Below are 14,870 nucleotides of genomic sequence, written 5' to 3' on the forward strand. Positions count from 1 at the left end.
AATAACGTCATAAAAAAAAAAAAAAAAAAAAAACACTCGGAGCAAAAATGCTTTCCCGTTCAAAGAAAAGCTGTAATGATGGTCAGAAAATACGACGGTTCAGTAAGATCGATAATCATTTAGTACGAAGCTATATGAATCGAAGATCATGATTCGTCTATCATAGGTCTACAACATAATGTTCAATTACATCGTATGAAGCTATCTCTTCGATGGCCTAAGTAAGGGCCTGTCTACAAATAACGTTCTGTTCGACAAGTGACGAACAATAAAAATGTCTTCAAAGTTAAGTTGGCGGCACGAAAGCTGTGGTTCTCGAGTAAATAATTCCCCACGGTAAGTTCTAATCCATGATCATTACTATTCATAACGCGACGCATCTCCCGATAACACCGTAGCGATACGTCAGGTCAAGAAAGTGGTGAAAATTTCTATAAAAAAAAAAGTGTGTGCTTTCCTTTAATTTCACACTCGCGCGCAACAAATTCACATATAAGCATTCATAATAAGTTGAGCTGTATACTGAGATCACTTAATGCCTCTATTTTCCCATAAAATTAACATCAACAGTATTAATTTTCATATGTTTTAAATGTAGCATATATACATAATTCCGTCTTTTCTTGGCTCGTATAGTTTCAAAAAAATCATATAATAGAATTTAATGTAGGGACTTGTTTTCAAACGTTAGCAGCCTTTAGTTCGCCTTTGAGAGGCCTGCTTTGATTGTTGTGCTATTTTACCATTCAACAAGAGTTCGATGAAGTATAAGAAAAGAAAAAGCTGTCCCACATAGTTTCGCCAAAGGAAAAAATCCAGTAATGTGTGCTAAATTTTATGACTTGTCTGCTATAGGGACGTTGAAATTTTCCTATTTTCAAAAACAGAATAACCCATATATCCTTTCTTTACTCTATATTTTCATTAGGAGCACTAACCTGATTTCTATGTTTCTAATTTTGTCCCCATGCTAAACGATGCGTCGTTGCGTCGCTCGATTAAATGTTTGTTTAAAATTGAACTTAAAATCACTTTTGAATCGAAGATATAGAGGCGAGATTCAGGTTGCGCAGGTCAGGTTCTTGGTCATGCTAGTTAGAATGAATCAGAGTTTATTACCCTCCGAAGGCGACTCACACTTGAGTCTTGAGGTTAATTTTCGATAATGTTTAACGAAGGTTTTATTGAACAAGTTCGGAGCAACATCTCCAACGAAATCCTGAGAAGGGACGGCTTCTGAAGTGAGGCGATAATAACAACGATACTCTCCCGACTCGTTGTAGGAATCGTATGTTACGTTCGACAACGTAATGTACAAGAAATGCATATTGATAGACAAAAACCGGCACAAGCTATTCAAAGCGTTGTTAATTTAGTTAATAATGGAAGACGTATTCTTCTTCTATGGAGTCGACAAGTGAATGTAGTAAATGCTGAAGAGCATATCTCATTTCTAGTTGTATCGGTTTCTTCTTATTTTTTTTTTCTCAAGTGTTTCGATATCGACACCCCTCGCCTACTTTTGCGATAATGCAATACATATAGTTGCACTCAAAGCTAGACAAACTAAGTGTGAGGTTTTAAGCTCATAGCATGGCCGGCAAAATAGGACGGAGAATTTGTTCGACAACATTTCGTCTGGGCATATGCCCAATAAGAATGTAAATCGATTCAAACGGCAACGAACTCAAACTGCTCGCGTACTTCTCATGCCCATGTAATGTTAGTTGCACGGTAGATCCTGCCGCGGGCATCGATCCTGCGGTCAGCAAAAAAAAATGTCGCAGATCAATGACTGATATCTGTTTACAAAGCAATTCATCCCGGAAAGTATTGCGCACACTTCAGCGGGACAAATAGATGTGATCTCATTAGCCGCACACCTCAGTCGCGTTGTCGCTGTATGAGTAATCCGACCGTTGATACACTCTGCTCTTCGGATAGACAATAGACAGCGTCCATCCAGACTATTTTATAGATCCATCTGCGATTAAGCAATTTGAAGGCATTCGTGCCTTACTGATGCTACTGATTTGCTTTAGATCAACCCCAAGTAGGTGGCGTTGTACAAATGTTCGCTTAGATCTTGTTTGCTAGAAAACAAAACGTCGACTAATTTTGACTAATAAATCTAACAAATATGGAACCTCTCTCGTGGTTGCTGTTACCTTAAATGTGCATGTTAAATTACAATTCGTATCCAAGCATGCTCGAACGATTAAGCAACAATGGTACAAAAATAGATACACGCGAACACAAACACTCGGTCTGTAACACGGGTCTGTAAAATTACTGCTCTGAAATGCAGAGGAATCGAAAAGCAAACTTGCATTAGGTAGGCTAAATTCATAACTATGTCCGAGAGGCGGCCCTCTGGGCTAATATTAAGGTTATAACATTAGGATTATGTCCTATTGGTTATTAATAGATGTTGTTAACTCTCCATGGTAGATGCTACGACATTATGCATCGCTACATAGGCGCCCTGCGGAAAACGCCTACCTTCGCAAACCCTAATAAAAAGCTAAACCATTTGAAAGGCTTGGCGCGTCCATATCGCAACTCATTTGTCTGTCAAAATCAAATTCGTCTATCAAAAACACGCTTGAAAAAATGTAGAGCGACAATGATTGTAAGCAAGACAAATATTCAGCAATAAATGTTGCTCTTATGAAACTCGGTAAATGTCTCTTAATGGTCTGTGTATCGGCACGCACAAATGTGCTTTCGTGACGGTTTTATTGAAATGCATATATTAATTATCGACAATAAACTTAATTACCTTGACAATGAAAAAACTTAGCACAAAAAAACCAAGAAACGGATCCGCCCAATAAAATGATACATCATACGCATTACAGGTATTTGAAGTAGTTTTAAAAAAATATTTTTCAACAAAGAACTTTAAGAATGTTCCACGCACGAGAGATTTAAAATAAATATGAACTATAAGAGTGGGCATATATTTGAAGTGATTGTTACATGGGCCATTCGCTAAGACGCAAATATTATTTCACCTAAAAGAAAGTGTCAGAATACACGCGCACTTATCTGCAGCCTCAAAACATTAATTTTATTTTGTGCCATTAATAAACGTCTACGTTTACGATGTGTAGAGGCTTCACTTGGCGAGGAGGACGTATAGCCAGCTTTATGCCCCGGTGTACCCTGGCTGCGTTGAAGAACGCTTTCCCTTTGTAGAGCTTGGTTTATAGAAATCGCAGCCCACAAATGAGATTTGAGAATTTTGAACAATGTCCATTTTATTCTAGTAGACACGCAGACATCTGCTGCAAGGATCTAGGGAAGACAATCTCGAATAAGAAAGTTTTTTCGTACATTGAATAGGTTGCCAGCCAGAGAAAATCAGTCGTAAATGTATGGCGCCCGGGTTGGGCAGAGTTCGGTAAAAGGAGCTTATGACTGAACTGCTTCTTGCCCGTAACGTTCTGATTGTTATAAGACTAATTTTGCAAATTGATCACGCATTCCTCGTTGTAAATTGGCAATGTATAGAATTTCCTACCATATTGTATAAACGTTTTGAAATCATCCGGACGATGTAGAATTTGATTGTAGAAAGATAACTTGTAGAGGTCTATGTTAAATGTTCTTCTAGCACTACAGACTGGATTCTTATAGGGCACCCTATTAAATGCGTGTTTAATTATTTGCGTTTATAATAATCAGAAGATAAACATAACGATATGTTTCGTTGGCTCGGTGTTTTCGAATGATTCTTACAAATATAGACAAAGTAAAATGATAAGGTAATTTCCATAAGGAGACTGATTGCTTCCTACTTATTCGCTGATCATGGGCAAACGGCAGACAGTAGTCGAATCTACATTATCGTGTTGATAATTCCTGAAAATTATAGAATGAATACAAAAAAAGACGATCAATGAAAAGGGAATTTTATTATAACCAACTACGTCTCCTCCGGAAGAGTACGTAACGGTTCGTTCAGTTTCGAGAAGAATAACATAACCTTTTCTAAAATGGTTCGACTCATGCATTTTGCTTACCATCAGCACCAGCGGGACATAAGTCTGTCTTGTGAGGGCCAAGTGTGGAATTTAGCGCCGGCGGTTGGACCTAAATATTCTACGTGGAGCCATTATTCCATCACCTTCAATTTTCATTTATCTGTCTTGTACTTTTATTGTTCAACATATGTATTTTAATGTACATCAAATATATCCGATTCCGTTAGAATTCGGATACTCGTCGTTTTGCTAGTCTGGGTCTGCCAACGTCGACACATGTTTATAGGCTCTGACACGGCGAAAAAATCGTAGCTTAAAATATAGTACAATGCAGGCGTACGTAAAACGCCAAGTTGTTTGGTTCTAATATGGTTTGTGTAATACAGTTTACGTACGCTGCTGCTACCAGAGTGTAAGTGTATCTTATATGGATGGTACGTGGGGTTCTGTATCGATGGGCTTTTTCTGCCGAAACCACTATTCACCAATTCTCGATTCTTTCGCAAAGCTCACTCCGAATCAGTCATCAGTAGGGTTACAGGCTGATAGCTAAGAGTGGCTACCGCCACCGGATCATCGGGCTGGATTCACTCTGGTTGGGGTTCCTACCTTGCCGGATGAGCTAATTCTCAGGAGTATATTAACATAAGGGAATATTTCCTGTCCGTGCATACTGAGATCTGACATCCGTCTTTATATTTCTTAGACGCTCTGTTGAGTGGACGATCCTCTTTCTTCAAGACCTTTCTAGCCGAGAACTACACAGCCTTTCAATGTGTCATTGAGGGAACGCAACATGTTTGCATTTGCCAAACGCCCCCTGACATGCGCAAATGCCCTACGCGCCGCCAGCTTGTAACGGCCCCTGTCTTTGGTTCCTTCCGTACATAGCGCACAGCTCCCTGAAGGGGCTTTGTCTGTCCTACGCAAGTAGCTTGGAAAAGCTTTATGGTCTGTAAGTGGCATCTGAGTTATGTGGCAGATCATTTTTCTAACGAATTGGGTTATTAAAGCCTCAATATTAGGAATGACGTCATGCTTGGAACGAATCTGGTATAGGGTCCCATTTGTCTTGCCGCACGCCGATGGTTCTTCTTTGGGCGTTGTCTGTCGGATTGTCCTATAATATTTGCCTTTCTGTCAGTCCTTACTCTAGGTGCAGTACGGCTAAGGCTCTTTAAAGGCTAGAACTCTGTATAATAGTCAGTTGGCCTTGTTAGCCGTAGCTTCTGGCAAGCCCCGAAATGGAGTTCCAAACAACACGCATCCTTCACTAACATTAGGAGCGTTCTCCTGCTCCGCCTGAATTTGTTCTGTTTAATAATATAATTCCAGTTAATTTTATAACAGTCTGATCGCTTTCCCCACAGCCTGTTTGACATAATGTACTTTACGCAATGCATCTATCTGCAAGTTAGAACTAGTTTTGGCTTATGGAACCTGGACGAGCTCAACAAAAGGTATCACCAAAGCTCTGAATAGTGACATCATATAAACACCTAGAGCCTTAGACTAACTTTTATAAGCGATAGATCTCAAAAGCGAAACAATTAAGGCGAATCATGAAAAATAGATAAACATTTAGATAGACTAGCTTTTCTTCTTTAGCTGTTTTGAGCTGACAACTAAAACATTTTAAACTTTACCCAGAAAATCCATTATTTGTTTACCATATCAAACAGTACATTATAAGTATTTCTGTAGCAAACAGTACAATATTACCATTGTACTACGAGTGTTGTTTGTAGTACGGGATATGAAATCGTAACCTAACGGTTTCCTGAAACGATAAAATAAAGTCTTTAAAACAAACGAAGCAATTTGTAAACTTCGCTTGCCGGCAGCATACCTATTCTGTATACCTATCCTCGACAATATAAAGAAAACGGGTATACCTTATAAGGAATTCCTGCGAATAGGGTGAATTATATGACTTAGACCAATTTACTACAATCAGTTTGTATATGTATAATCTATCCACTAAACCGCATCTTGTATATATAATATTGTTAATCTTCTTAGCTTAATAAATACAATAGGCCAATAAAGAAGGTAAAAAATAAAGCTTCGTATTCTGCCAGTGAAAGGCAGGGAGGATAGTGTGCATATATTTAAATGTCTATGCTGAAAGCATATGTTGAAAGAGTATTTATCGAACAGAGTACTTTTTCACAGCTTGGGTTTCGAGCTAGAGTTCGTCAACATCATTTAGATTCGTTCATCCACACTCTTTAGCACTTGGCTTAGTAGTAAGCTTTTATGGCATTCAGACCCAGCTTGTTGGAGACCTGATCTACTGGAAACGTATTACTATTCGTGGCAAAGCCGAGTAATGATTTAGAGGCATTTCCGACCCGATAGCTGTATAGCACGGATACCTTCACGCGTAGGTTGGGTCGAAAGTCGTGGCTTTCACCGCGTCAGAGCTAAGGAGTGACACATGACGCGCGATACGGCCGCATTCTATTCAAATCTAAGAAATTTTGAAAGGGTAAAAATAACTGTGAACGCAGTATTACCAGCTGCAACGTATGTAGAAACGGATATCAGACAAGTCGATATGTTACGAGATAGATGTTTACGCGTTGTCTAAACACTGTCGTCCATCAACTTTCTAATATTCTATCGTCAGTGCATAATCAAATGGCCAAACGCGGCCTCCCTGCGACAGAACTGTTGCCAATTTCGAAATTACTATCATATATATATATATATATGATAGTATGATTGGCACTAGATAATTTCGATACCCCGTTCAGCATAACACCAAGCACTGTATATTTAGCTATATCTACAAACGTATACTACAAGTCCAATGGTAAGAATTTTCTAGGAGACATTATTTATGAACGAAAATTTATAATGCTGCACAGAGCAATTTTTGTAAATTAATTTCAACTTTATGATGATATAGACTTTCAGTAAAGCTGCTGGCTCAATTGCTGAGAATGCGTAGGCTAGAAGGCCTGCAATACTTTCTCCTACAACTGATGTTTGTCGACGATGTATGTCGACAACAACAACAACAACAACAACAACAACAACAACAACAACAACAACAACAACAACAACAACAACAACAACAACAACAACAACAACAACAACAACAACAACAACAACAACAACAACAACAACAACAACAACAACAACAACAACAACAACAACAACAACAACAACAACAACAACAACAACAACAACAACAACAACAACAACAACAACAACAACAACAACAACAACAACAACAACAACAACAACAAGCGTTTCCATCGTCGCCAGAGCAGAAATGGGGTCTCACTTATACATGTTAAACGTTTTCTTTTGTATATGTAATGGCGAATTTAAATCAATATTTATTTATTGGACTATACAACGGTTACCGCAAGAAAAAAATCAAAAGCATACCCTTAAATGTGCTGGTGGATCTTATTGAGAACAGATCGTCAACTATATTCATAGAGTATTCATACGAGACTTTAGTAATGGTAACTATCGCTATGTCTAGCCAAAGTGATTTCTCTTTTTATGGAATTCTGTTGAATGCTAGGAAGTACCTATGTAATACCACTATAATACATGTGTGTGTGTGTGCATCTATCTGCAAAGAGACCTACGACATTGTGGTTTTGATAGCTTGATGCCGGATCGGTCGTAAGGGACGGCACGACGAACAGCGATTTGTCTATGTTAAGGTTCAGATCCCATATCTAATGTCGCGTACGATCGTTGAGAGTACGGAACTGTGATGGTAAGAAGTGAAAATCGCTGACAGGTATCCGCCCGTCTAACCATCACGCCGTAGAAGCTGTATCAGTTCCCAATCCACTGCGCAGTAATTTGTTATTCTCGATGCAACATCGAGTCCAGAAGGAACCAGAAATATGGGAGACTGTTTTTTATGCACATGTAACCCGTCAGCCTGGAGAATTTGGCAGATCTCTTAGTTGTGCAGGCTCGTCACGTGTCGGCATAGCGGGGTGCAAGGAAAGCTAGGAGCAGCATACGGCAGTTGAGGTGGGCTTGTACGCTTGCTTGTGTGTGCCAGTTTCCATATGGTAAAAAGGACAGTGTCTGGCTGTTGCCAGTCATTGGATTCCGTTAGCGGAACTAGAAAGAGAGCAACAGGATAATTTCAACCCTATTCGAATGCTGGTATATTACACGTATGTTGGGAGGGTCTGTAGTTCTTCTAGCAGACGCAATTGCGTGAGCCTTTTGACGGCAATAAGCTCCTTGACAGGCTTCTCTTCGTGCCTCGACATTCATGTTGCTGGTAAGCACAAGTGTGGCTTTTGCTACAAAAGCAATCAGCAGCGACTTCTACTCCATTTGTAAAATTGAAGCTCGTAAATTCGGAAGTGGTATACTTTTTGATCTCCCAAAATTATGAAATTAAGAAAAAAAATCAAAACAAAAATACAAGCTTGCCGTTAAATACAATCTATGCTTAATACAGTATATTCCCAACTTAAATAATATTAGTTATTTATAAAAATGACGGCCCATATATAATTGATGAACTATGTGGTTTATTTGTTTCTACACGGGATAAGAATAAATCCAAAAGCAACTACGACAATCGAAAGTCTTTGAATGTACGATACACCTCTTTTAATTCTGTCTTCGAATTGCTTGCTAAAGTTATTTCACATTAAAGAGGAGGAACATATCACGCTTCAACTTCATATTGTGCGTAAGGAAAAACCATAAAGTATAAAGTTACTATTGTAGTAAATACGTTGTGAAAAGTTGTTGCCCGCTTAAGAAGTCCCACATACACAGGAACACAAGGAAGACGACTAGGAACAGCAAAATTAACTAGAAGAACAATCCAACAGCTTTGGAAGAATGGACTCGTCTACGTATGTCTGCCGCAACGAAAAACCTCCGAAGCGATGTCCTCTGCTTACTGTGAAATTACAGAAGAGGAGACACAATACACACAAATGCCGAGATGAGCAAGCTTCTGAAGAGCATCTTACTAAAGACGCTACAGCTGTGGCATTCTAAGGCGTGCACCTAGAAAATACACTGCTGACTCCAGGAAGTACTACATGATTAACCTCTACAGAATAGCCTCTTGTATAGATATTTGAGCTCAGTTAAGTCCACGGAACAGTTCGAAATTTACTTGAAGCCAGTAACAATAATGAAGGTAAGTACAAAGTTAGAAATTATGGTGATGGGGAGAAATACCGTTGGACCGCTTTGCTAGATGAAGTCTAGTCATGGTCAACGACGGAAATTTCCATCTTTGCGAAGCGTGGTTAAGTGTGCTTAATGGAAATCACAATGGCTATAAGAAATGGAGATGAGAGAAAAAAGTGTTCCAGATGAGAATAGCCACAGCGATCGTTATTGCATCGTATAGAAAGTCAAAACGCAGGGGCCATTCCTGACTGCAACTTCGATCATAGATAGGTAGGTTAGTCATGAGAAATTGTTATTGGCAATGTCTGTCTTTAGAAGATGAAGAACTTTTACTGTAACAGCTGGAAAACGTGACGTCGGGGAACATACGCACAATGCCTAACGAGGCGTTGGGGAAAAATACAAATGCATTTACCTGTTAACAAGGGGCCTCATTTCCAGTTGCTAACGTACTAAAGACGGCTGTTCCGTCAAACATTAGAAACGCAAACATCAATACAGCTTCTTTGGAAGGCAAAACACACTTCAACGGCTACCATCGTCAAATTGCTAACACCAGAGGGCCACGTGGAGGTCCGGAAAGCGCTGATAACGAACGGTCTTCTGGCAAAAATCGCCTAAGCGACTAGCGCAGGAAATCAAGGCACGCTTTTTGAGAATAAGTACATAGTACGAAAACAAAGGTGATCGAAGGAAGTTGAGCTCAGGAAATGTTTAGGTAATTTCCGGCAACAATCGAATTGTTTTTTCCTTCTAATGTTCCTTGATGTGGCCAATGCTTTCAGTAGCCTACTATGAATAACAACAGTCATTTCCACGATGTTAAGGCAAGACTTCTCGCCTTACTTTTAGAAAATCACAGGATTACTTGTCAAAAGGAAGAGTTAAGGGCGAGCAGAAAGAATATAAAAATTACAGTGATTAAACTTAGGTCCGGAACGATGATTATGAATCTGAGTGTGTAGGTGCGGGTTGCAGAAAAAATACTCGTATAAAAACAATAGTTTTGTACACGGTATTTATATAGCAAAAGACAACCTTGGCTTATAAAGCTGATTGGGTAGGTCGAAAAAGTTGCAGAGAAGAAAGGCTATCAAAATCACCAGAGTGTACACGAATGTGGTAAGTAAGGTTCTGCCTAGGCCTAGGCACCACTGTTTTAGACTTAGTTCAAGGCGAAACGGGTGACGTCTATCACGCATTATTCAAATGGGCTGGCTTTAACAAGACTAGGATCTGCATGCCTTTCCTTTAAATAGGGACACAAGCGTGGGTGGCGTAGTCTGGGTAGCTACTGTGCATTTCGTTCAGTGCTACTGATTTAAATCTCAGCTTCGAAGAAAATAATTTCCGAGTATTCATAGTTAGAAAAAACTAAATGAATGAAAAATAAGGATTTATGGAAAAAAAAGTAGTATTATGAAGCTTTATAGCTGCTTGTATACTGGCCATGTTTTTTAATAGTCTTGTTGAAGAATCTTCGGTTAGTAAAATTAAAACTCATAGTAAAGCCCTATGCAATTAGACTCCCAATTAGACTCCCAGTGGGGGAAAGTCTTCGACGCTAATCTTAAAGAGAGGTTTATTCAGGGGAGAAGAATAGGTAGCAGATAAAAGAAGAATACAATAGGAATAGCGCCTAAATAAATAAGAAACGTAAACGTGTTTAGCGAACTAGCAAGGGCAAAATCGGGGTGGAAGAAAAGCCCAAGTTGCATAAAAGAAATAATGGGATTGTGGGGGGCACAAAAACCTGGTATGTACTGGGCGGTTTGAGTAACGTAGTTTCCACGCGAACTGGATCCTCACAATGTCGCAGTAGCCCCAGGCAACTGTACAAGGATATGAAAACTGGACTATCGAGAATAACTCAACCGGCTAAGAAGCACGAGCTGCACAAATATACTTATACCGGATGCTTACCTTATACATCCTATACGTACCTGCCCAGTATCATGCAATAACAACATTCGTTTTCTGCCTATAACAAAAAAGCAAGCTTATTATCCGCCAATGACGCATTAAATATGAGTGAGGAATGCCCATATAATCATACGATAATTAGAATGGACAATACACATGGGATGCAAGAACTAAGTGAATACCAGGTAGGTACGTGTAGATAGTGATACGTATTCGCGTCTTATTTTTGTATCTGATCGTTTAATGTGTTGTCCTTGTTGTAGGTGATATGCTGGGGTAGTCAAGGAAGATGAGCCTGTTGCCTGCAGTTTCGCCCTCTACAACTACTGTTGATTCGCTGACTGTGACGATATCAGATGAATTATATGCAAATTTCAGCCAACTTGAATGCGAGCAGCAGGAACAAGCCAGACGACTTCACGCCAATGACTCTGGTAATTGTAGGAGTACTGAAGTGAATTGAAGAAGTAAAACATAATACTCGAAAGAGAGAGAATAAGAAACTGAACGTATGTTGTGATCGACCTACAATTAGTAGCAATCGATAACTTCGAATTTTAGGCCCAGGCGATTCATAACAATATCGCTTATTCGTATCGGAGATAGTTTCCACGACGTTAGAACTGCGTTGTGATGACAGGGCAATCTTTGTCATGAATTGCAAGCGCTAACTGTGTAGTCGTACGTCACACTCGAACCCAGTGTCGTTCTTTCCTGCATCAAATATTTCTTATATCTCAAGTTCGACGACAGTATCGTAGGTTAACTGTTACAACATACGCTTTTTTGTTTTTAATGCTTAATAATAGATTTATTCCTCAATGGCATATTTATTATCATACCAATAGTGAACAGCTGAAAAAAATAAATCATAGTGCCATATCTGTTCACGGCTCCTTCAGGCGTATAGCTTCAACCTCACACTAAATATCTACACTTTTCGATGGCAGTCAACGTTTGGATTGACATTAGTTTTACATTTCTCATATATATACCGAGTACTTCGTAACGTTGCCAGCTGGGCAAAACGCAAGTGATCCTTTGTAGAGGAATCTGTCGCCTTAAAGGTTTCGCCATAATAATAAGTATGTTACCACGTATAGAGTCCATGGTTCATACGAGTGAATAATTGCAGCGGAGCCTCGACGACGTAGCGAGGATTTCACTACGATAGATTGCATACGGTTCAAACCCACTACTTTCTTTTGCGGCTTGCAACAATCAGTTCTGCTACCCTAAAATGTATCATCCTAAGTCGTAAGTTTCATTGAATTTAGGTTGTGCGATATCAGTCTTGACAGGTTATCTTGCATAGAGGTCGGCTACACGAACAGACGATTCTCAATTGACTAGCGTTGTAAATATGTGTACCGTAGCAAAATTAGGTTCGTTTCATGATGCCTATTGACTTTAAATTGATTTTATAATATTCTGGTTTATGAGTAGATTTCAACACGAATCTGCCTCGCTTTGGTGTAAATTCAAATTTTTTGTTTGTATTTTGTTTAAGAGATGCAGAAGGATTCATTATTGTGCGCGGAGTGGAGACCCTAACTCATCACGCTAGGATCCACTAAACCCTGCAATCTCAGTCACATAACCTTCCAAAACGCAAACGCACCAAAAGCCCGCGACAGCACTACTTTAGTGCCTGGTTGCTTTAATGAAGGCTCATTTGTTTAGATGTTGTTACAGAATTTTGTATCCTCCTCCCAAAACAACGGTTGCCTCGGCCGACCGTTTGGTTTGTTGTTTTTTTCTGCCTTTTAGGGTCAAATTCCCACCTAGCAAAACGTAACTAGCCTATTCAGCGAGGAACGCTAAAAGGCGCACCATTTGTTTGTAAACGCAGTTTAGGGTTCCTTATGTCTTAGGTCCTTTTTACCAGTCCGTGCTGCGCTGATGAGTGGTCCAAGTGTTAAGCAAAGTGTGGATATATTCGCTTTTTATATTCAGAACACATAATGTTTTTTTTCCATTCATCTTTTCCGTGCCCTGCATTCGTTTTACTTGGACCTACGCCCTAATTGCGTGTCCATATTCCTTGAGATGCGCTTTAGAAGACAATTTCTTAATGTGTGAAACAGCAACAGAGCAGTATCCTACTATGTAAACTGGCAAAAGTATTGTGACCTCGCTTGGCATATGCAAATTACAGGGGTTCTCATATGATAGTTTTTAGGTACTGTGACAATGAGTGATGACAACTGTAAAAGCAAGTCAACAGCTTTGTAGGTTCGGCCAAGTGATACAGACATAGGGCTTGTCCGAGTGTGTTCGATAGGCGGAAAAAGCAAATGATTGTTAGGAGTCAAAGTAATATAAAGAGCAATAGTAATAGCAATTCGGACGGTTCGACCTAGGAGCGTTCGTAAAGCCGTCCCCCGTAATGGATAAGTAATACAAATATTATTCAAACTGTATAACTTACTCTTGCTGTTATTCGTCTATTTATTCTAGACCCAAAAACCTCAAGTTTAAATTAAAAGCATTAGACACAAACTTCCCCTTAGGCATCTCAGCGTTTGTCGACGGCACTGCCTGTAGCACGGGAACAATAATGTGGTACAGCCTGCTTCGCTGCGTCAAGTTTTTTTCAGATTTTTTTTTGTTTTAACTTGAGAGTGGCGAATTTCACTAGGTGTATAACAAAGATAGTAAATTGCCATTGTCTCTGCAACGTCCTACGCTATGTAGAAAATACTCGAATCAAACTGTGAGCACTAATTACTAGCTAAAGACAGCTTTAAAAACAAAAACAAACAATTGGTATCACAAGCAACACTTAGTAACTGTGAAATTTTAATAGATCTAACAGTCTTTTTATTTGCGCCATTTTTACCTTGCGATAATTAGCCTGTTAGAGATTTCCTTTATCATCGATCAACACGAGGAGGGCCATTAATCTTAATTATAACAAAAAGTCAGCGCATGCATCTACATCAGCCTGAGAGAAGTGTTTGACGCTCGTGCAGCCTGTTACATACATACGGTCGATACGAATCTGCTTCTGCTAAGCTCGTAAAAGCGTTGATTTACGCTTATTACCAGCTGCAAACTTGTCATGATAAGCAGAGAACATGAGAATTCATAAATGGAGCTAAAAGACTCTACTGTTTTTCTTTGACACTGCATTGTGTTAATACTCGTTTTTTTGTTCACCTGCCTGTTTATCGGGGGCGCACATTGTAAAATCGAAGCTCGCAGTGTGAGTTACTAGTGTATGATCTGAAACAGATGCGGAACTGCTAGTTCCAATTCAGTGATCAATTAACAAGCTGATGATCATAAAAATTCGTATTTTCAGCTATCCAGTAAAACGGTGCATGCTTTACGAGCTTTTCAATCGGAAACTTTCTTGTATGATGCGCGACGGCAATACGTAGTAGGCAATCTAGAATACGTTACTGTTCGCGAAACGAGAAGCCAGCAAGGATCTGATCGCGAGAAAAGTCTTTTTCGGTTTTCTCTTGCAGCTTTCAGTAGACAAAAGTTACAATTGAGCTAGATTATGAGAAGATCTGCTGTCAACTCTAAGTCTCGAAACGGGGTATACCTTCGATTCATAGACTTTGCCAATTCTCCCTGAAATACGAAACAACAGCGTATATCACTTCTTTTTGAAATAATCACGCGTACCGTACGTTAGCTGTAAGGCATGATTTTGCATAATAAATAGGCTTCCAATCGGATTTGACTGGGCCTTTCATAGCTACTCGTAGCTAGGATGTCCATAATAATTGGACAACTCCCGCATTCTCCCTGAAGGCCGATTGTGAGCCATTTAGCACATAGATGGTTGTTACAAAA

The 14,870-nt window shown here is 39.4% G+C and overlaps 1 protein-coding gene and 1 long non-coding RNA gene across 4 annotated transcripts in view; one reads left to right on the plus strand and one right to left on the minus strand.

Annotated features, from left to right (window-relative positions):
- LOC111262053 (corticotropin-releasing hormone receptor 1) overlaps positions 1-14,870 on the plus strand; it is an 84,047-nt gene that overhangs the window by 14,611 nt on the left and 54,566 nt on the right. For all 3 annotated transcript variants that reach the window (XM_022836025.2, XM_022836024.2, XM_022836026.2), the window contains one exon: positions 11,324-11,494. In XM_022836025.2, the coding sequence (XP_022691760.1) occupies positions 11,350-11,494 (145 nt within the window). In that variant the 5' untranslated portion in view covers positions 11,324-11,349. The remainder of the gene's footprint in view (positions 1-11,323; positions 11,495-14,870) is intronic.
- Positions 3,903-14,870, minus strand: part of LOC111262054 (uncharacterized) — a 57,222-nt gene continuing 46,254 nt past the window's right edge. Inside the window, exon 3 of the long non-coding RNA XR_002681359.2 lies at positions 3,903-5,769. This is a non-coding gene — a long non-coding RNA (uncharacterized LOC111262054). The remainder of the gene's footprint in view (positions 5,770-14,870) is intronic.

This window comes from Varroa jacobsoni, unplaced genomic scaffold (assembly GCF_002532875.2).
Source record: "Varroa jacobsoni isolate VJ856 unplaced genomic scaffold, vjacob_1.0 scaffold_625, whole genome shotgun sequence".
NCBI classification, from domain to species: Eukaryota; Metazoa; Arthropoda; class Arachnida; order Mesostigmata; family Varroidae; genus Varroa; species Varroa jacobsoni.